The sequence below is a fragment of the Pipistrellus hanaki genome (assembly GCF_964339955.1).
Source record: "Pipistrellus hanaki genome assembly, chromosome: 16".
Lineage (NCBI taxonomy): Eukaryota > Metazoa > Chordata > Mammalia > Chiroptera > Vespertilionidae > Pipistrellus > Pipistrellus hanaki.
Window position 1 is genome coordinate 6,331,821 of NC_140518.1, and position 21,905 is coordinate 6,353,725.

At 38.5% G+C, this 21,905-nt stretch overlaps 1 protein-coding gene across 3 annotated transcripts in view; it reads left to right on the forward strand.

Annotated features, from left to right (window-relative positions):
* The first annotated feature begins 6,383 nt into the window (after window positions 1-6,383).
* ABCA9 (ATP binding cassette subfamily A member 9) overlaps window positions 6,384-21,905 on the forward strand; it is a 45,059-nt gene continuing 29,537 nt past the window's right edge. Inside the window, exons 1-15 of one of the 3 annotated variants that reach the window (XM_084863685.1) lie at window positions 6,384-6,744; window positions 9,017-9,118; window positions 11,548-11,755; window positions 14,092-14,256; window positions 15,486-15,589; window positions 16,299-16,525; window positions 16,789-16,930; window positions 17,357-17,542; window positions 18,165-18,312; window positions 18,981-19,149; window positions 19,684-19,745; window positions 20,268-20,378; window positions 20,795-20,970; window positions 21,164-21,283; window positions 21,500-21,638. In XM_084863685.1, coding sequence (XP_084719811.1) covers window positions 9,023-9,118; window positions 11,548-11,755; window positions 14,092-14,256; window positions 15,486-15,589; window positions 16,299-16,525; window positions 16,789-16,930; window positions 17,357-17,542; window positions 18,165-18,312; window positions 18,981-19,149; window positions 19,684-19,745; window positions 20,268-20,378; window positions 20,795-20,970; window positions 21,164-21,283; window positions 21,500-21,638 — 2,053 coding nt within the window. In that variant the 5' untranslated portion in view covers window positions 6,384-6,744; window positions 9,017-9,022. Of the gene's footprint in view, window positions 6,745-9,016; window positions 9,119-11,547; window positions 11,756-14,091; window positions 14,257-15,485; window positions 15,590-16,298; window positions 16,526-16,788; window positions 16,931-17,356; window positions 17,543-18,164; window positions 18,313-18,980; window positions 19,150-19,683; window positions 19,746-20,267; window positions 20,379-20,794; window positions 20,971-21,163; window positions 21,284-21,499; window positions 21,639-21,905 lie in introns of those variants that run through there. The other 2 variants (XM_084863686.1, XM_084863687.1) reach the window with 2 other exon arrangements.

Genomic DNA, 21,905 nt, shown 5'->3' on the forward strand with positions numbered 1-21,905 from the left:
GGGGTGAGGTACATACTATAATAGCAGTGACCTTGATGTGCTACAGGAGACCCTGGAAGGCATCCAACCCATGAGGAAGGCTCATTGGGGAGAAGAGGTCATAGCCATGACCTGCAGGACAAGTAAAAATTAGGCAGATAAATGGAGTCATGAGAGGCCAGTGAGAGGAGGGGTTTATTCTAGGAGCACAAATAGAGGTAAATGAGAGAGTGATGCATTCATTTAAAATGAGTGATCATGCCCAGCTGGTGTGGCTCAGGAAGTCTTGGTTCAATTCCCAGTCAGGGCACAACCCTTAGTGTGGGGTGTGCAGGAGGCAGCCAGTCAATGAGTCTCTCTCATCGTTGATGTTTCTAACTCTCCTCTCTGAAATCAATAAAAATATATTTAAAATAATTATATAGATACAAAAAGATGTCTAAGTACAGCTGGAATTGGAGGAAAGGCTCAGACAAGAGAAGTTTGGAGAGAGAAGCAGTGATCAGATAGTCAGAAGTCTTATTTTTTTGGCAAACAAACCAGAAAACTGGAGGTAGCTATGAGAGACATAATCAACATTATATGTTGGAAGGATTGTTTCCATGTGATGTGAACATGGATGGCTTTCCAGTTATAGGATGGTGCATAGAGGAAAGATTACACAAGGACTATAGATGGTAAATACCTAATTAACTTCCAGGGAAAAAGAATAGAAAAACTAAAAAGAAAAAAAATAGTGAAGGTAATACTCAACCAAAGTATTAGCTGAAAATTTCTCAGAACTTAGAAAAAAAAAATTAAGACACAGGTTCTTGGATTACAAGTGCCCACAAAGTGCCATGCAGGACAAAGGGGAAAAGACAAAAACAAAAGCTACACCTGAGCACATTGTCATATTTCATACACTTGGGGTTGAAGAGAACATCCTAAAATAGCCTAATGGGAGAAAGACAGTAGATGAAATGAATGGGGTTCAATGATATGTAAGCATTCTCAGCAAAACGAGATGTGAGGAAGCATTAACATGTAATTATTTCTTTTATTGTTGACACTTTTACAGATGTCTCCCATCATCCCCATTAACCCCTCCACCATCCCCCTATTCCCCCAGTTTTCACCACATCATTGTCTTTAACCATGGGCTATACATATATGCATGTATGTTCTTTGACTAATCTTTTCCAGTCCCTGACAGCCCCCTTCCCTCTGAGATCAGTCTGTTCCATCTATCTATGGGTTTGGATCTATCTTGTTCAGCAGTCTATTTTGTTCATTAAATTCCACATGTAAGTGAAATCATATGGTAACATTATTTTTTAAATATTTTTTATTGATTTCAGAAAGGAAGGGAGAGGGAGAGAGAGAGAGAAACATCAATGAGAAAGAATCATTGATCAGCTGCCTTCTGTACATCCCCTACTGGGGATTGAGCCTGCAAACCTAGGCATGTGCCCTGACCAGGAATTGAATCATGACCTCCTAGTTCATAGGTCAACACTCAACCACTGAGCCACACTGGCCGGGTGGCAACATTATTTTTAAAGTGAATGATTTAAGACATTTCAGCAAAGGTCAAAATCAAAAACGAAAACCAAAAATCCAGAATGACAAAGTAACAGAACTGGAAAAATCGAACAGTTTTTTTTCTCAGATTATTTACAAATGGCCAAAAAATATATTAAAATATATTTACATCATAAGTAATTTAAGAAATGCATGTTAGGTAATCAAGGAGGTAGGATTTAAAATCAGATTAGTAATTAAAACACCTATAATTTCCAGTCTCAGCAAGGCTCTGGAGGATCTGATCAATAGGATTTATTGAATCTCACTCAACATTAGGTACTGTAATAAATACTTAGCATGTGTTTCTTCTTTAATCCTTAACTTATCCCCAAATGGTACATTTAAAAAATGACCCTGTTGGAGACGGTATCTTACGGGTGAGGAAACGGGCTTTCGAAATGGGTCACTTGCCTGGCATTGCAGAGCTAGCAGAAAGCAGACCTAAGGTTTCAAGGTCAAATATGTTAAAGGGCTTAACCTGGAAGGGGGATGATGGGGCACATATGTAGTAGGTCCTGGGAAGAGATAGACAGAAAAATAGGCTAATTGTTTTTTACATTGTCAGGGTAATGTTTGTCCAAATATGTTTATCAGCATTTAAGGATGATCACTGGTATAATGAAATAACAGCAAGCCCTCACTCTGACTTTCCAGATGGGAGGAGAAGAACAGAGCTAGGGGAACCTTAAAAAAGGAACAGAAAAAACATGGTCCAAGAAGAAATGAGGAACTGGAAAACCACAGGAAAGCTTAACTTAGAAACTATGAAATCAGATGACTGGATGGAATGGATGGGTTATCCTAGGGACCTACCTTCTTCCCTCATGGAAGTAAAAGATTTGCAGGCGAGATGAAAAGAAAAAAAAAAAGTATCTTGTATCCATTGTCGTCTTCTTAACAGATCATGGAAGCAGGCCAGAAATATATCTGAGAAGTGCAACTGCACATAAAAATGAAGATCATGCAAAGGATCTTTCCAGTCTCCCCCTTCTAAAAGAAGGCACAGATAGGATTGAGTAGAATCTGTTTACTATATTTTTAAGTAACAAATTTTTGGAAACTATCTGCCAAAACCCAGGAGGTGCAGATGGATCTGAGGAAGGATGAAAAGCAAGAACAGAAACGTCTCTCTGGGAAATGAAGTTCTCTCTCTTTCCATCTCTCTCTCTCTTTCTCTCATTGCTTGTTTATTTTAACTTAAGTAACAGATGTGACCCATTGCTTAGTTTACTGCAAAATTGAGAATATAATTTTACTTTACTGGGTGTTTTTTAAGATGAAAAATTAAAGTAATTTACATTGTTGTTGAATAAACCTTTTTTCTTGTCTTCTGCGGGCACTGTTCACAGTGATCATGTCTTATTGGAAGGGGGGAAGGGGCTGCATTTTACTTACAGAATTTATTTGGAGACACTTATTTTCTACATTTTGTGTATATTGTCATGGGTATTATAAAAAATACATTAGCCACATTAAACTTTTAAGCTTTAACTAACCATTTATAATCATGAATGATTGGGCATATGCTTATATTAAGAAAAATTAATTGGAGCCAACAGCTCATGTAGGCATATAAAAAGAAGATACGTACCAGCAAATATTCCTTCAGATGACTTGGGTTTTTTTTTTGTTTTTGTTTTTGTTTTTTGTTTTTTGTTTTTTGGTTTGTTTTGGGTTTCCTATTCATGGAGGTATCCTTTAAAGCAATGATTTTTAAAGCATGCAATGCCTGACTATTTAGTCAGGGGCACTGAACTCTTTTTATTTTACTTTTTTTTTAATTTATTGGAGTGACATTGGTTTATAGTTTCAAGCATACAATTCTATAATACATCATCTGTATATTGTATTATGCATTCACCACCCCAACTCAAGTCTCCTTCCATCACCATTTATCTCCCCATACCCTCTTCTCCCTCCCCAACCCCCCACTCCCTCTGGTAATCACTGTTGTCTGTAGCTATGAGTTTGGGGCAAGGGTTGCTTAATCTCTTACCTTTTGTACCCACTCTCCCAACCCCCTTCTCCTCTGACAGCTGACAATCTGTTCTCTGCATCTATAAGTCTGTTTCTCTTTTACTTGTTAGTTTTACTCATTAGATTCCACATATTAGTGAAATCATATGGTCTTGTTTTTTCTCTAACTAGCTTATTTCACTTAGCACAGTGCTCTCCAGGTCTATCCATGCTGTCCCAAAAGGTACAATTTCCTAATTTTTTACGGCCCAGTAGTATTCCATTGTATAAACGGGCTGCTTCCAATAGAAGGAGCATACTTCAACACAATAAAGGCCACATATGACCAACCCACAGCCAGCATCATAGTCAGTGGGAAAAAGCTATAAGCTTTCCCCTTAAGATCAGGAGCAAGACAGGGATGTCTGCTTTCACCACTCTTATTCAACATAGTTCTGGAAATTTAGCTACAGCAATCAGACAAGAAGAAGAAATAAAAGGCATCCAAACTGGAAAGGAAGAAGTAAAACTGCCATTATTTGCAGATGACATGACACTGTATATAGAACCCTAAAGATTCCACTAAAAAAAAACTACTAGAACTGATCAATGGATTCAGTAAAGTATCCAGATACAAAATAAAAATCCAGAAATCAGTAGCATTTTTTATACACCAAAGAACTTTATTATAAAGGGAAACTAAGAAAACAGTCCCATTCACAATTGCTTAAAAAACAACAACAAAAAACCTAGGGCCTGGCTGGTGTGGGTCAGTGATTGAGCTTCAGCCTATGAACCAGAAAGTCATCATTCAATTCCCATTCAGAGCACATGCCCAGGTTGCAGGCTTGATCCCCAGAGCGGGGTGCACAGGAGGCAGTCAATCAATGATTCTCTCTCATCATTGATGTTTCTCTCTCTCTCCCTCTGCTCTCATCTCTGAAATAATAATAATAATAATAATAATAATAATAATAATAATACACATAGGAATATATTTAACCAGTCTCTTTATCAGGCTGCTGGGCCAATTCATTCTTCAGGTTATTTCTTCACTTGCACAGTGTTGAGGCTTCACCAGATCCCAAGGTAATACCGTGTTTCCCCAAAAATAAGATATCCTCTGAAAATAAGACCTAGCATATGGGAAGATAAGACATTCCCTGAAAATAAGACCTAGTGCAACTTTGGGAGAAAAAAATTAATATAAGACACTGTCTTATTTTCAAGGAAACGGTAGTTATTCTCAATCCCAGCTGAATGTTTTAGTCTGATGCAAAGCCCATCACATGAAATCTATATGGCTTTTGGCACTGGAGATATTTCTACAAAACATAAGCAAAAGGCAAAGGGAATTATAAAAAGTGAAACAACATAGCATTTACTTGAGCTCACAGACTGGAGATGATCTGGGTTTTAACCCAGATTCTGTTACCAGTTTTGTGAAATTAGGCAAATTATTTCAACTCTCTGGGCCTTACTTTTCTTATCTGTGAAGTGGGGGTGATTATAATAGTTCCTACCATATGAGATTATTGTCTTAAGTGTGTTTTGTACATAGAAAATGCCATGTATCATTGCTAAGTAATACATTAGGGTATAAATTGCCATTCCACTTTTGAAATCCTACTAAATCTCTTTTCTTTTTTCTTTTCTTTTTAATTGATTTCGGTATAGGGAGAGACAGAAACATCAATGATGAGAATCATTGATGGGCTGCCTCCTACACGCCCCCCACTGGGGATCGAGCCCACAACCCAGCATGTGCTCTAACTCCTAACCGGGAATTGAACTGTGACCTCCTGGTTCATAAGTCTTGCTCGGCATACAGAAACCGTCAGAAATGGTGAGTGTTGTGGTGTTTGTTTGTTTTTAATGTCTGACAATCACATGCATTAAGGAGTTCAGCCTGCTTCTACTCTGTTTGCTGAGCAATTTCTGAACTCGTGGAATTAACCGAAGGGTAAACATAGTAGATTATATATTGAGGGACAATAGGTAAGGAAGACTTCATGTGATTTGCATGGACGAGGGGACCCAGAGTCTGTTGCCCTGAGAATTGCATGTCCAGCATTTTGCTACGCCTTCAGCTGTGTATTTAGGAAGTAATTGCAGCCCAGAAGAACTTAGACTTGCTGCCTGCAAGCAGAAAGGTAGCGGTCCTTATTTTTTCTCCTTTCTTCTTCAGCTAAAGACAAACTTCATGAATTCCAAGAAGCTTTGGAACAGCCTTCTCTTCAAGTTACATGAGATGCTCAAAAAAATAGGCAGAATGGCAGCTCCTACCTGTTAAAAATGTTTGGTAAACAATATGAAAACTAGGACATACTGAAAATTTATAGTTGCTTATAGAAGAAGTAGTTTGTTTTCTGGGACTTGTTGCAGAAGTGGCGTATGGAGTGCCGTTCTTATTTTTATGACATGGCTCTAAGTCCCCTCCTATTTTGCACTCGGAGAAAGATGCTGCAGTTAGCGGGCATGCAATGCTACTAAACTGTATTCTCTGTGTACAAAATGCAGGCTATGTTATTAAATGTGATCATGTACTTTCTACAGAAGACAGTGGGCATACAGCAACAATCAGAAATGTGTTTTAATGTTTGGCTGACTCATGCACGAATGTGTTCATTTTCTAACCCTGAAAAAAGCAATCACTTTGCTTCATTACCGTATTTCTAGGTCCAGATTTGGAGAACCAAATTTTAGAGGAAGGTTTGGAGCTACTTTTTGACTTGATTGGTATATTTCTAGCTGTTTATTCAAAATCTCCCCTACCTCCTGCCCCCTGCTTCTTTCTGCTCTGCACTGTCTCTCATGTTTCTTTAAAAGATTGTTAGGCTGGGGGAGAAGGGAGGTGGAAATCCCAGTAGGGCCTTGTGTGAAAAAAACTAACAGAGAAAGACTAAAACCTTTTGGGTCTGATAGTGCCTAGTGTTTTGTTCTGTCCAGACAGCCATCTGCAGCTCCACACTCCCTGCTGAGGAACTGGCCTGGAGACAAAGCAGTGGGAAACAAACAGTGAAGGAGTCACCCCGGTGATGTGAGCAGAGAGCTTTGGGCAGTAGCCTGGCTGAATTAAGACCACAATCTTTTTCGGAAATCAGTCTACAACGGAACTCTTCACAACAAACATGAAGTTAAAAGCATGATGTACTAGTGGCCCAGAAGGAACGTGAGCGCTTCAGGAACTGCCGAGCCCCGAGGACGCACCGTGTCTGGACGATCATTCCAGATTTCCTGTGAGTAAGTGGACCTCGAACCCTGTGGTGGTGTTGCCTGTGGAAATATCACCTATGACATCCAACAGGAAATGCCAAACATTTGGGTGGAAACTATGAAGGGCAGTAAGTTATTGATGACTCGTTTTGATTTGTCAAATCATCTGAGTAGTTTCTATTGCAAGGCTAAGTAATCGGTTGGAGAACTAAGACTTTTTTTTTCCCCCTTCTCATTTTTACCCCATGACTAAAGCATATTTGGACCAAGTGGCTTGTATTAGCTAATAGGCTATTGGAGAAATGGAAAGAAATCGAACTTTCTGCTCCCTCTTTGCAAATAGAAGTTACTCCCCATGTTATTGGACTTAATTCTTTTTTGTTTGTTTTCAGTGTTTCTGCCAGAGAATTTGTAAGCATGGGGTGTGGGGGTGAGGGTGAAGGGGGGAGGGGGGTGAGGGTGGAGGGTGGAGGGGGGTGGGCAGGGCTGAGGAGCAGGGGGGAGTTACATGATTTTCAGAGTTTTGAATTGTGTTAACTGGCTTGAGGATATTTTCATCAAGAAAATTCAGAGCAATGTTTTTAAAAATATATTTTATTAATTTTACACAGAGAGGAATTGAGAGGGACAGAGAGTTAGAAACGTCAATGAGAGACAAACACCGACCAGCTGCCTCTTACACACCCCCCACTGGGGATGTGCCCGCAACCAAGGTACATGCCCTTGACCGGAATCGAACCCAGGACCTTTCAGTCCGCAGGCCAACACTCTATCCACTGAGCCAAACCGGTCCCGGCACAGGGCAATGTTTTTATGGACCTTTGTGGATCATGCCAAATACATAAGAATTTCCATTTGATGTGTTGTGCAATGCACTGATGCTCTAAATATGAGGAATTCTGGCAGGAAATGACTGGGGTTTTATAGCCAAGTTATTCTTTCTGGATCACACAATTTTTGGAGCAATTTAAGCTAGTTAGATGTTTTGTGCTACTATGTGGTGAGTTGCATTTTTTCCTGGCATTTACATCAGGAGGTGCTGTGCTGGGGGTAGGAGGGGGCCACACAAAGGGGGGGCAGGGAAAGAGCGAGGGGGGATAGTGTTAACAGTGAGAGACAGAGAGCCAAATGATGACACTTAGATCATGTCCATTCTTTTATTCATGCATAATTATCAGCACATGCACTAATCACAGAAAGAAAGAATTGGCAATATATTTAACCCTTTGATTCTGTGGTTTACCACGACAGTGATGTCCTGATCTGAACTGCTGCTGTTGGTGTCAGGTGGGTCCTCTCAGCTGTCACTGCCTGCTCCAGTGCAGTAATATCGGGAGCTCATCCCCGTGGCTTCTGAATCCTTCTGTTCATTCCTGGACAATTGTTAAACATAAACGCATGCCCTCCTGTGTTCCACAAACAGCACATTGTAGAAGGAACCTCCAGCAACTATTTCTGTCTTCATGCTCTTTATTATTGTTGTTGTTGTTGTTGTTATTAAACTAGAGGCCCAGTGCATGAAATTCATGCACTGACAGTGGGAGCCATCCCTCAGCCCAGCCTGTGCCCTCTCACAGTCCAGGAGCCCTGTAATGGATCACCCTCAAACATGTAGCCCCACGCACCCGGTCAGGGCTCCATGATGGATCACCCCTGCAGAGGGAGGCCCCAGCCCACCGGCCAGTGGCCTGGGCTTCCTTGAGAACATTATGCTAAGTGAAATAAGTCAGACAGAAAATGCTAAGAACCATATGATTTCACTTATATGTGGGATATAAAACTGAAACTTAGGAACACAACACTATACCACCATAGTGCACATTAGGAAGAGCATCTTCATAAAGGACCCCTTCAGGGCTCCTATGAAAATTTCCTGGGCATTTGTACCCTGCAGCTGAATTGACTGATGGCAGTAGTAACGAATAGGGAATGAATCACTCAAATGACTGTGTGAGTCTATACTCCCCCCAGCAGTCCATAAAGTTCCTGTGTCCCCATTAGAAAGCTGAACAGTGGAAGGTTGTGGAGAGAAAACTTGACTCTGTGAAACTCTCTAATTTTTTGTCTAATTTTAATTTTCATAAGGAGTCAATACAAATTATGTCTAATCATTTTTAAAACTGTGGTTTCTTTCAACACTGCACATGAACATCCCTTTGTCTGTCTTTGAGCTTTTTACCTCCTTTCTTTGTTATATAAGCAGTTGGGAAAATCTGTTATGATATTTCTTTTCAGCTTGATTGCCCAGTGTTCCCTATTTCACACCTTTACATTTACTTCCTAATTTTTAAATAAACAGGTCAGAATGAGCAAGAGGCACTTCAGCGTGGGTCAGCAAACATGGGCCCTTCTCTGCAAGAATTTTCTTAAAAAATGGAGGATGAAGAGAGAAACCTTCTTGGTATGGTTCAGAGTCTATGTGTTCTCATTTGTAGGAGAGGAAAAAGTATTTGATCAGACAGCATAAATACTGTGTCTTCATTATTTAATGTTCAGATAGATTCTATTTCTAATAGACTGACTTTTTTTAAATTCTGTTCTTTGCTATTATTTCAAACTAGGGGTCCAGTGCATGGAATTTGTGCACGAAATCCTGCATTGAGTGCCTGCCTACTGGTAGTCAGTGTGCATTGTAGCGACAGGTTGACCCATTTTTTCTGGTCATTCTGCTGTTTAGTTGCTGGGCTTTTATTACATAGGATAATATTTCTTTAAAAATATTATTATTATATGTCTTAAGGCATTTGAAAAATAATTCATATTTAGAAACTCCATGAAAAATAATGCCACATCTTTACACTGCGGAGTTAACAATTCTTAGCATCTGAACTCATTTGAAACTTATGAAGATATAGGTACACAAGTTCAGGGTTAAAGTCAAAGAAACAGGCAACATTTAAACCAGAATTAACCCAGAAATAGATGAAGTTTTTAAAAAGCATTCAAAAGACAAAGTGTAGCACTTCCAAACAGTTGTATTATGGATACAGATGATGTCAATTGGAAAGAAATAATGGCTGTATATACAACTAAGAGGGGAAGGAAAGTGCATTTTGAACTTTTGCTTCTATTAGGATAGTATTTGTTTTCTTCTAATCATAAGAATGATTAGATGTTCTAGAACATCATGCTGAGTGAAACAAGCCAGTCAATGAAAGAGAGACACCACATGACCTCACTTATTTATGGATGATAAAGAACATTATAAACTGAAGAACCAAAAGATAGATATAGAGACAGTAAAGCAGCAAGCAGACTGTCAAATTACAGCGGGGAGGTTGGGGAGATCTGGGGGAGATAAGAGATCAACTGAAGGACTTGTATACATGCAAATAAGTACAACCAATAGACACAAAACTCTGGGGAGGGAGGGTATGTACGGGGGGGGGGGCATTGGTATATGTACAAAAATAATAATTTAATAAAAAATATATTATAAAAAAAAGAATGATTAGATGTTCTTTATGTAGAAAATTCAGTAAATTTAGGAAAAAATATTAAATACATTAAAAATCACTCATAAAATATCCATAGGTTAAGGGATGATATATTAATAGTTAATCTTATAGACATTGTGTGCATATGCTCTTTCAATCAATATGTATTGAAAACTTCAATTGGCAAGAATAAGGTCTATAAAAACCTGCATTGAGTAGAGATCATATGAATATAAAAGTTAGATGCTACTCTAGATAAATATTTTGTTATCATCATTTTAATTATTCACATGAGCATTGTACTGTTAATTTATCTACCTGACTAGATAGGATATCTATAGGCCAACACACATAGCTGAAAGAAGAACATCTGATGAATATTGTCTTCTAAGGGACATGTGTTTAGAATTAAAACTAAATATTAAAGTGTGTTCTTAACACAGGACTTCACATGTATTCTGTTGCATCTCCAATTCCAGAATATTGTCACAATGATGAAGACTTTTAAAATATGTCTTTATGAGCAATATTTTGGAACTATATTTTTCCATGTTCAGGTAGCAGAAGATAAAAATATGACCTTGCTCCTGTGGATGTCTAGTTCTCTATTTCATGCCACCGAACATTTCTTTATTATTGTCACTCAGGTTTCCACATGATTATAAATCATTAAGCCATTCATGAAGCAATCTAGCCTTTAAAACTTGCATTGAAGTGTGATAAACTTAGATTCTCAATTATAATTGGAACCAAGGGCCTGACATACAAATTCATGCATCAGTGGGGTCCCTCAGCCTGGCCTGTGGGATCAGGCCAAAATCAGCTCTTTAAAATCCCCTGAGAAGTCCCAGATTGTGAGAGGGTGCAGGCCAGGCTGAGGGACTCCACCAATGCATCATCGGAGATAGGGAAGGATGTGGGAAGTTGGCCACCTGGGGAGAGGCTGAGGGAGGGCTTCAGGGCATATTCTGCCTGTCTCACTCAGATCCCAGCAGCAAGCTAACCTACCAGTTAGAGAGTCTTCCCCCTCGTGATCTGTGTATGTCATAGCTACTGGTCAACCGGTAGACTCTCTACCCCGTGGTGGTCAGTGCATAACATAGGGAGCAGTTGAGTGGCCTTAGCATATCATTAGCATATTATGCTTTGATGGGTTGAAGGGACGACCAGACACTTAGCATATTAGGCTTTTATTTTATAGGATGGATGCTATAACTCCATTTTGATAGATGTGCACATTTCAAAATGGGCAGATTAGAGAACAAGAAATTTGGGAGAGTTCAAGACTGGAAGAAAGGAAAAATGGAATCTAAGCTACATAAAATTAAGTGTTTAAATTTATCTGTAGTTGAATAATTACTGATTTGCTCCATCTTCTCTCGTTGATATGCAGGAATGGTTTTTTTCATTGCTCCTGGTGTTATTTGCTTACCTGATTTCTTCCTCTATACATTACGCTGATAACTTTCCTCACATACCTGCAATATATCTGGGACGTGTAGATCATTTTAATGATTCTGATTTCGTTATTGCATTTGCACCCGAATCCAAAACTACCCAGGAGATCATGAACAGAGTAGCTTCAGCCCCATTTATGAAAGGTATGTGCTCTAGAAATTCAGGGTACATGTCTTGTTGGCAAAATACACAAATTCATTTTGAGATTCCTTTGATAAACTGTGTTAAATGTTTAAGTTTCTAGATTTAATTCACAACATTAATGCATATTCCTTTCTGATATCAATGAGATTTTCTTACTGTGTTTGCTAGCCTCCTATACTAGGAAATTTTATGTTAAGAGGGTTTTCCTTTTATAGTCCATATTAAAATGTAATAGTCCAGAATTATTCAAATGTTTGTTTCCAAGAAGATTCTATAAAGATTGACCAATGGTGACAGCATGGTTTTTTAATCTCTTAAAATGCATAAAAATTGAGAGAAACATTAGACAGCAAAACCAAGAAACCATGGACAATATTGACAACAAAATAGGTGCCAAGGTGTTTCCTTGAGCCTCTAGATGTAAGTGAACAGGGAAGAAGCCCTAACAGCCACAGTGCTTGCTGTAGGGTATCTAATGGGCCCAAGAAGAGAATAAGAACCCCTTAAGGAAAGAGAGTCAATTTGAGAAAGATCAAAACCATTAGTAATTGGATTGGTGCTGTAGTTTTAGAATGTTATTCTGAGGTTGTTATGTATGTCATGTGAGATATGCCAAATGAGTAATTATGGAATAGTCTAATTATTCCCAAGTCCTTGAAACATAGGAGTCTTGGTATGGGAAGAAAGGAGATGCAGAGATCTGGGACAGGAAATTTACAGGGGGAGGAATCTTGACCTTCCACAAAGTTAGGAAACCTTTGAGAGCAAGTAGATTGTGCCAGAAAAACTCAGCAGTCAACTACCAGAGACCCCCTCCTGGGTCAAAGCTGGCATATGTTAAGCTTCAACAAGAATAAGCGCAATGATTTGAAACTCATCCAGTGTATATTTAAATGCCTGCTTTCATCGTGATGTTAAAAGAAAAAAATGTTTGCCCTTGGAAGATGATAAGAAATCAGTTGTTAGGAACATTTGTAAATAAAGGGGAAATACCAGCATTTATCCTGTGTGAACTGTACTATTGGATAACCAAACAGATGCTGGAAAGTACTATTTTATAAACATGTTCTACTAGTAGGTGAAAAACAAATGATGGAAATAGAACATCATCATTTTGAAATTTCTAGTGGATCTGGGCGCTGATTGTCAATGGCTGCTCATAACACAAAAAAGCAAGACACTCAGCAGTTATGACACTAATGAAAGAATACACCATCACCTGTAGCCTGGCCATAAGGATTGGACCTGGGTCTAATTAAATCTTTGGTCCAGCTGCCAGATGGCAAGGAAGTACAGAGGACAGTGGAACATGTTGCATTATAACAGGCGTTTGCATTCAACAGATTCTAGACCACATGTGTCAAACACAAGGCCCGCGGGCCAAATCCAGCCCCCCAGGCCTTGCAATGTGGCCTGCACCGCGCTGTCATCACTGCACTCCGCTGTCAGTTTATGACATTGTCAGTTTATGACTGTTCAGTAAACCATTCGGCCCGCGATTTAGGCTGGATTTTAGATTTTGGCCCCTTTTCTGATTGAGTTCGACACCCCTATTCTAGACAGTGAGTTAAATGGCCTGAGTTTGGTCCATAAAAGGCACTCATTTACATGACATATTTTAGAATAAACAAAGTCTCTTGGGAAAACACTATCCAAATTGAACAATTTTATGCTGCCTTTGAAGTTTAGCCATATTGACACCATTGTCAAATGGAAACATACAGGGTAGGATGAAAATAGGTTTACAGTTGTTTATACAGAAAATAATACAATCAATAGTACAAGAATAAACTGTGTTTTGTGTACTCACAAATGTAAACCCACTTTTGCCTGGCCCCATATATTATAATTATAGAACATATTTATAGTTGTAATATATATTTCTACTTTAGATAGGTCTGTATGCACATCAGTTTAAATGTATGCGTTGGTATTGCTATTCCAAATTCATCATGCTTTAAAATATTGGTTAAATACAGGGTGTCCCCAAAAATGTATACACACTTTGAATAATTATTAATTCCAATGAGTTAAATCTGAGAAGAAAAAGAAAACACATCACTTGAGCTATCAGCTATAAAGTATGTATACATTTTGGGGGGACACCCTATCTTTCATTTAGAAAGGCACAACCTGTGATAGAAGCGATTGCCACAGGGCACTTCTGAGTTTACCAAGAGCGTTAGAATCCCCGCTACACACACCACATGTGAATCTCTCAGTTAGTGAGGAGAGGATGTGAATGTAAGTAAGACCTTCACCATGATTGTGTGTGGTGTGTTGTCTTTGGACCAAGTAGAGAAATTCCTTACCTTTTTCTCTCTTTCACCCACAGGAAGGACAATCACGGGGTGGCCTGATGAGAAAAGCATGAATGCATTGAATTTAAGCGATTCTATAGATGTAGTGAGAGTCATCTTTAACAATAACTTCTCATATCATTTAAAGTTTTCCTGGGGAGGTAGAATTCCCAGGGTGAAAGAGCACAGAGACCATTTAGGTAACTTTCCTATTAGAAAAATACTTTTTTTTTTCTGTTGTCATTAGTCAAAAGGAAGCATATGTGATAGTAATATATCCAGACTTTTAACTTCTGAACATAATGAGATTCAATATACACACAACATATCCAGACTTTTAATTTCTGAACATAATGAGATTCATTCCTGTTTCATTTTTTTTAAAAGCCTGTGTTCTTAAGTATATTGTCTTATTAAGAAATTATATTTGCTGTTGCAATTATGCGCTGCTTAACAAGAGGGATACTTTCTGAGAATTGCATCATAAGATGATCTCATTGTTGTACAAACATCACAGAGTGCACTCACACAAACCTAAATGGTACAACCTACTACACACCTAGGCTGTATGTATACAGTATAGACTACGACTTGTAACCTGTACAGCATGTGTCTGTGTAAAATAACATGGGATTAAATTAAGCACAAGAGAAAATGGTGCAATCCAGAGATGCGCTAAACATGAGATAGTCTTTGGGCTGCTGTTAGCATAGCCTGGCATACTGCTTTACAGCCAGCTTTTTTATGTAAGTAGAAAAAGTATACTCTAAAATAATGATAAGACATATAGTATACATAAACTACTGAAATTCTGCAGCACACCAAGAAGTATATTTTTTGAAGAACTGATAAAAAAAAATAGGTGTCATTTTGATTCACTCACACTGGGCAGCTGTCATTTTTTGTGATGGCGTTGTCATTTTTTCATTTGACAATCTAGAGGAAAAGAGATCAGTGCCCTGACTAAGTAGTCAGGTCCTAGATTATAAGAATTTTTCAACTTCATTATATGTGTCCCATCATTTACCCAATATAGTAATATGGCACATGACTGTATTCCTGTGTTAGTCCTAAATAAAATTTCAAGAAAAGGCTCTTGCTCAATGATTACCAAACAGTTTAAAAAATTTAGTGCTTCTTTGGCACAAGCCACAGAATAGTCTTGGCTCAACAAAACTCAACAAAATATTCTTGGGTAATGGCGAGAATTATAAGATTGAGTGAAAAATTGTTGAAAACTGATGTTCACATGAACAAAGCATATTCTCTGGATGTACCTGCAAACCTTACTTGCAAAAAGCCCTATCTCACACTATGTTATTGTGAACTTGGAGTGCATTTTGGAGCATTTGAAGTCTTCGTTTTTCCTATCACCAAGATTGTCCCATCCCATCCTAACTGTTTATGTCGTGTTCTCCTTTTCCTAAAGCCCATTGTCAACCATCATATGAACAAGTCACCTGTGAAGGTTCAGTCTTCTGGAAGAAAGGCTTTATAGCTTTTCAAGCTGCCATTAATGCTGCTATCATAGAAGTGAGTATTAAGTTAACGAGACAAATGGCATTGTGAGTTCAATTTTGTTGGATGGTTATCTTATAGATTGTCCTATCTTATCATGTAATTGATTTATTCACTTCATTTATTGGGTAAATGTACTAGACAAGTAAGACAAATACTGTGCGGTCATGAGCCACTGTGCACTATGATGTTTGGATAGTTTTGTCACTAGATTATGAGACCACTGTTGTATATACAGTCTGTCATTGACCAAGATGTATTGTTGCAGTGCATGACTGTATATAAACCATTACACTAAGCACTGAGGATCAGGAAATAAGTAGAACACAGTTACTTTTCTCCAAGGATACTGAATAGTAGGGGGAGAGAAATGGACATATGGTTCACAGTAAGAGTTCACATTCTGTCATAAGATTATAAATGGTATACTAGGCAAACAATGAAACAAGATTACTCTGAAATATCAGAGAGGATCTACTAATAGAAATGACATTTTGGCTGAGACTTTGAGATTGAGTGGAATTTTATCTAGTGAAGATGATGGGAAGATGTTCTAAGGAACCAAGACAAAAACTGGAGGGTGACAGGAACTACCTGGGGACAGATCGTGATAGGCATATGCTTTTAAATGTGGAATGCACATGATTTCTTATCATTGAGAGGAAATGCATGAGGTTATAGTTAGCTTGATAATAACAATGTGTTCATTGATATCTTTCTTTAGATCACAACAAATCACTCGGTGATGGAAGAGCTCATGTCAGTCACCGGTTTAAATATGAAGATATTATCTTTCATTGCCCAAGCAGGGGTGGAGACTGATATTTTCATTTTCTTCTGCATTATTTCTTTTTCTACATTCATCTACTATTTATCAGTCAATGTTGCCAAAGAAAGACAATACATTAAGTCATTGATGACCATGATGGGGCTTCGAGAGTCAGCATTCTGGTAATTACATGGCTACAGTCTGTCACATAGCATTCATAAGCAGAGCTAGTTGTTTGGACTCCCTAGACCTATAAAGTACCATATTTAAACTTGATGGCTCTGTAGAATATGTACTTCATGAGCAGAGAAATTTTCTGACGTATTAGCTGTTGTATTCCCTGAACTCTTGCTATGTGATGAGCTGCTCAAATCATTTGCTGAACCCATGAATGAGTCCAGTGATGGAGGAGAAGCTCTGAACTGACATTTCTTTTCTCTGCAAGGCTCTCCTGGAGTGTGATGTACGCTGGCTTCATCTTTATTATGGCGATTCTAGTGGCCCTTGTTGTAAAATCGACCCATGCTGTTGTCCTCACTGGCTTTGTGGTGGTCTTCATGCTCATTCTCTTCTATGGCTTGTCTTTGGTGAGTCAATGAATTTAATCAGCTTCTCTCTCTCTCTCTCTCTCTCTCTCTCTCTCTCTCTCTCTCTGTGTGTGTGTGTGTGTGTGTGTGTGTGTGTGTGTGTGTGTGGTGTGTGTGTGTATATATATATATATATATATATATATATATATATATATATATATCCTTTCCTTCTCTTTCTCTCCCTCCTCCTTTCCTTTCCTCCCTCCCTCTCCTTTTTTCTCAGGGAAACCTACCCATTATTTATCACTAATTCTGATCGCACCTGTTCTTTTCTGTTTGCAGTATTTGACTGTTTACATGAGATAGTATCTAGGAGTGGGGAGGGAATAGACAAAATATCATCCTGTGAAATTATGCCCGTTAGTATGCCTCTGATGATTCTCAGAGAAGTATATATTTCCTGAAGTGTTTCTCTTCTCTCAGATAACTTTAGCTTTCATGATGAGCGTCCTGGTAAAGAAGCCATTCCTTACCGGTCTTGTCGTCTTTTTGCTCACGGTCGCTTGGGGGAGCCTGGGTTTCACTGCGATGTACAGGCATCTCCCTGCCTTTTGGGAATGGACCTTATGTCTTCTTAGCCCCTTCGCTTTCACTGTTGGGATGTCCCAGGTAAGAGCTGATGTAACTACTTCATTTTCTACAAAATGTTTAAAACAGATTGCCTCTGAATAATTCATGCTCCCAGGTGCTAAACATTAAAATTCCCATCTACCTTGGTAAAGACACATGCCGAAGGTATAGATAGGAGATGTATGTTTCTATTTTTTCTCTCTCAGCACAGTTCATTTTCTTTTAAGTCCCTAACTGCAGTCTAATACTCCATTACTGATGCGGTTCTGCTTTTACTTTTAATGGGCTGTCCCGTTGAAGATATACCTAATTTAATGCTCAGGAAACATGACCCTTAATATTATGACCAGAATTTAAAAACCAGGCATTCCATGGAAATACGTTTTTACTTTTTGATAGGCCAATTTAAATGAAACTGAGCCTCCTCTCAGAAAATTAATTCTAGTTAATTTGGCATCTATATTTACGCCTGGCCTGTGGGCATTGGGCCAAAACCAGCTCTCTGACATCCCCCGACGAGTCCTGGATTGCAAGAGATCACAAGCCAGGCCTAGGGACCCCACTGGTGTAGGAATCCATGCACTGGGCCTCTAGTAAGAAAATAATAATTCTTGATGCGTCTTTTATCCTTTTAATAGTCTATGTATTTTTTTTTTTTTAGCTTATACATTTGGACTATGATGTGAATGCTAACACCCATTTGGACTCTTCAAGCAACCCAAACCTGATAATAGCTACTTGTTTCATGTTGGTTTTTGATACTTTTCTCTATTTGGCATTGACGTTGTATTTTGACAAAGTTTTGCCCAGTAAGTAGATTCATGATTGTGCCTCAACACAATTTCATTCATTGTATTTCTTCAATGGTCTACACTTTGTCAAGAATAAAATGTACATCATTAATAATATTAATATTGGTTACATATTGAAACAATAATATTTAGGATACAGTGGATTAAATAATATCTATGGTGTATTGACTATAAATTAGCAAACATTTTTTTCAAGACTTTAAAAATAAGTCTAATTGTATACTGCACTGTGTTTATAGAATAACTTCCTAAGATCTTGTTCTACCATAACACTTTAGATTGTTTCTTTTAAGAAAGAGACACTTGTGCTCAGCCAATGTGGTTCAGTGGTTGAGTGTCAACCTATGAACAAGGAAGTCATAGGTTCGATTCCCGGTCAAAGCACACACCAGGGTTGCAGGCTCAATCCCTAGTAGGGGGTGTACAGGAGGCAGCCGATCAGTGATTCTCTTTCATCATTGATGTTTTCATCTCTCCCTCTCCTTTCCTCTTTGAAATCAATAAAAACTTTTTTTTAAAAAAAAACATAGACACTTGTAAGCGATGAAGAATAATTATATTATTAGTGCACGTATCAGAACTAGATGAGGAATGCTACTTCTATGGTGACTGCAGTCCTTAAAGTGGTGCCTAAACCAATATTTAATTGCCCCCCTTTCATGTAGCTGAACATGGACGTCGACATTCTCCCTGGTTTTTCCTGAAACGCTCTTTTTGGTTTCAACACCAAAGACCTGACCACATGACCCTTGAGAATGAAGTAGATTCAGATTCTTCACCTAATGACTCTTTTGAACCAGTGTCTCCAGAATTCCATGGGAAAGAAGCCATCAGGTACAGAAAAAACTACCTGGAGATGCAAATGAAACACCTGTCAGAGGAAAGAGAGCTATCAGGCAAAACCCAGATATGACAAAGATTTCCTTCGGTGTCCTTCTCGTACTCACCAATGTCCAGGCTGCTATCCTCAGGAAGGGCTACCCTCTTTCTTGATAACATTTTATTGTCTTACATTATCAGCATTTACATTTATGTACTAATATCTAAGGTTTAGCAACTACCATCCATGAATAAATGGTATTCATATTTCCACTCTCTTCATTATCTCTTTTCCATTGTTCATGCTTTCTCTCTCTCTCTCTCTGCTGGCTGTCTTTGTGACAGACACTGTCACCATCTCTCTGATTGTTTTCACCCCCTGTTCTCCATCATTCACTCTGTCCCTTTCCTCTTTGCTTCCTGGTTAATACAATGAGAAGAAAGTGGCAGGTGAGGCAGAAAGGGGAAAGAGACCCTCCAGTGAGTGGATGTCTCAATCATCTGTCCACCTCCAACATTTCTTCACTAATTTTCATCTTTTTTTTCCAGAATAAAAAATCTTAAAAAGGAATATAAAAAAGGAAAGCATGAAAAAGTAGAAGCTTTGAAAGGTAATAAATATCATACATAACAGGCGGGTTCGTTTCAAGACTGTATTTCAACTGTGATACTGTCTTGGCAGACGAAGAGTAGATAGTCCAGCTCTCATGATGCTCCTTTGTTTGAACCCAGTGTGTTTCCTTCCAAGTAAATGAAAGCCACATAACCATTTCAGAAAGTCAGAAACATCCCTCATATCCTTTAGGTTTGAGAGATGCATGATAGGCTCATGCTAGTTTATTTTCAGCTCACCACATTCTCCAATCCAAAAGCTATCTTAATTGTAGTCAGCCCATCTTTAAAGACAAAACTGCTTTGATCCCCAAGATTGTTAATCATAGAATAATGTATTATGGCAATATTACACCTATAAATTTATATCATAGCAGACACCATTTTAAAGAAAGGAATTTGGGGATGAATTTTGACTATTTCTAGCCAAATATACCCATATTATAAGAACTTACACAAATTTCAGAGAATCTAAAGTTATTATGTAGGCTCTGAGTGTAATTTTTTAAAAATAACTTCAGGTCTGGTATTTGACATATATGAAGGCCAGATCACTGCACTCCTTGGTCACAGTGGAGCTGGTAAAACGACCCTGTTAAACATACTCAGTGGATTGTTGGACCCAACATCAGGTGAGAAGACAATTATATAATGACAGAACATGGGCAAATGAATTAACTGTGCATTTTTATTAGTTAGTTTCAATAGTAGTTTCATAACTACTAGTCACACTCAGGTATTTAAAAGTTTTAGAAGTTTCCTCAAGTTATTCTTGCATAGATTCATGTTCTCTTTATTTAGGAAAATCTCCTTGGTTTAAATATTTCCTGGTAAGTAGCTTTATGCTTATGAATTGTCACCCAGCTGGATCAGATGTCTTTTGAACATAACATTTTTAATTAGTCAATAGTGTATTTCCTATAGGTAGGCCCAATGTCTTTAAAGGACTCTAGTGATTGACACACATTGTTTTTTCATTTAAAAATATCTTACATAAAGCAAGCATGCGACATTACCCTGATATTAACTGTCTACCTTTAACTTTTAGGTTCGGTCACCATCTACAATCACTCACTTTCGGAAACTGCTGACTTGGAGACTGTCAGCAAGCTCACCGGAGTCTGCCCCCAATCCAACGTGCAATTCAGTTTCCTGACAGTGAGGGAGAATCTCAGGCTCTTTGCCAAAATAAAAGGGATCCAGCCACAGGAAGTGGAAGGAGAGGTAGATTCCTTGTTAAATGGCATGCAGCCATGAGGATGAAATTGTTTACCTAGGAAATTCTAAGTGCACTTGTGTTAGTTCACCCTCTACAGGGCAAAAAGGCCCCTTATAATGAACAGAAAAATAATACTGTTTTGTTTTGTTTTAAATAACCATTCTGGGTTTTGGACCAACTAGCCTTTCTTTGGTTTAGGTACAACGAGTTTTAGGGGATTTGGAAATGGAAAATATTCAAGACATTCTTGCTCAAAATTTAAGCGGTGGACAAAAAAGGAGACTAACTTTTGGAATTGCCATTTTAGGAGATCCTCAGGTAAATCGAACTAAAATTACTGGTAAAATCAGATTGAGGGCTGAGAAACTATTGTATTTGGTCAGACTTAATTTGTAAATGCTAAAAGCAAGAGAGCAGTTACAATGGAAAATTAAGTACTGCGCTATGTCTCCAAATACATCTACTAGTGTGTTGCTTTTTAATGAAATTTTTCCTGGAAGGGGAGATGACTTTACATGCTTTTGTGCTGTGCAGATTTTGCTACTGGACGAACCAACCGCTGGATCAGATCCTCTCTCGAGGCACCGTGTGTGGAATCTTCTTAAAGAGAGGAAATCAGACAGAGTCATCCTCTTCAGCACCCAGTTCATGGATGAGGCTGACATCCTGGCCGGTGACTCTTGGGTTTCTTTCATGTACCTTCGTTAGAAATCAGAGTCACGTGTGGAATATGTATAGATTCATTCCAACACAGTTAGTTGCCATGAGTGTGACTGCCATTTGAGCACCTGCATCTCTGAGTACATTGTGCCATGGAAGTGCTCTGAACCTATTGCAGTGGTTGTAAAATATTTAGCTGTTCTTAAAGATATATTATGCTTTGCCCTTGCCAGTGTGTTCAGTGGTTAGAGTGTCGGCCTGTGCACCACAGTCGCAGGTT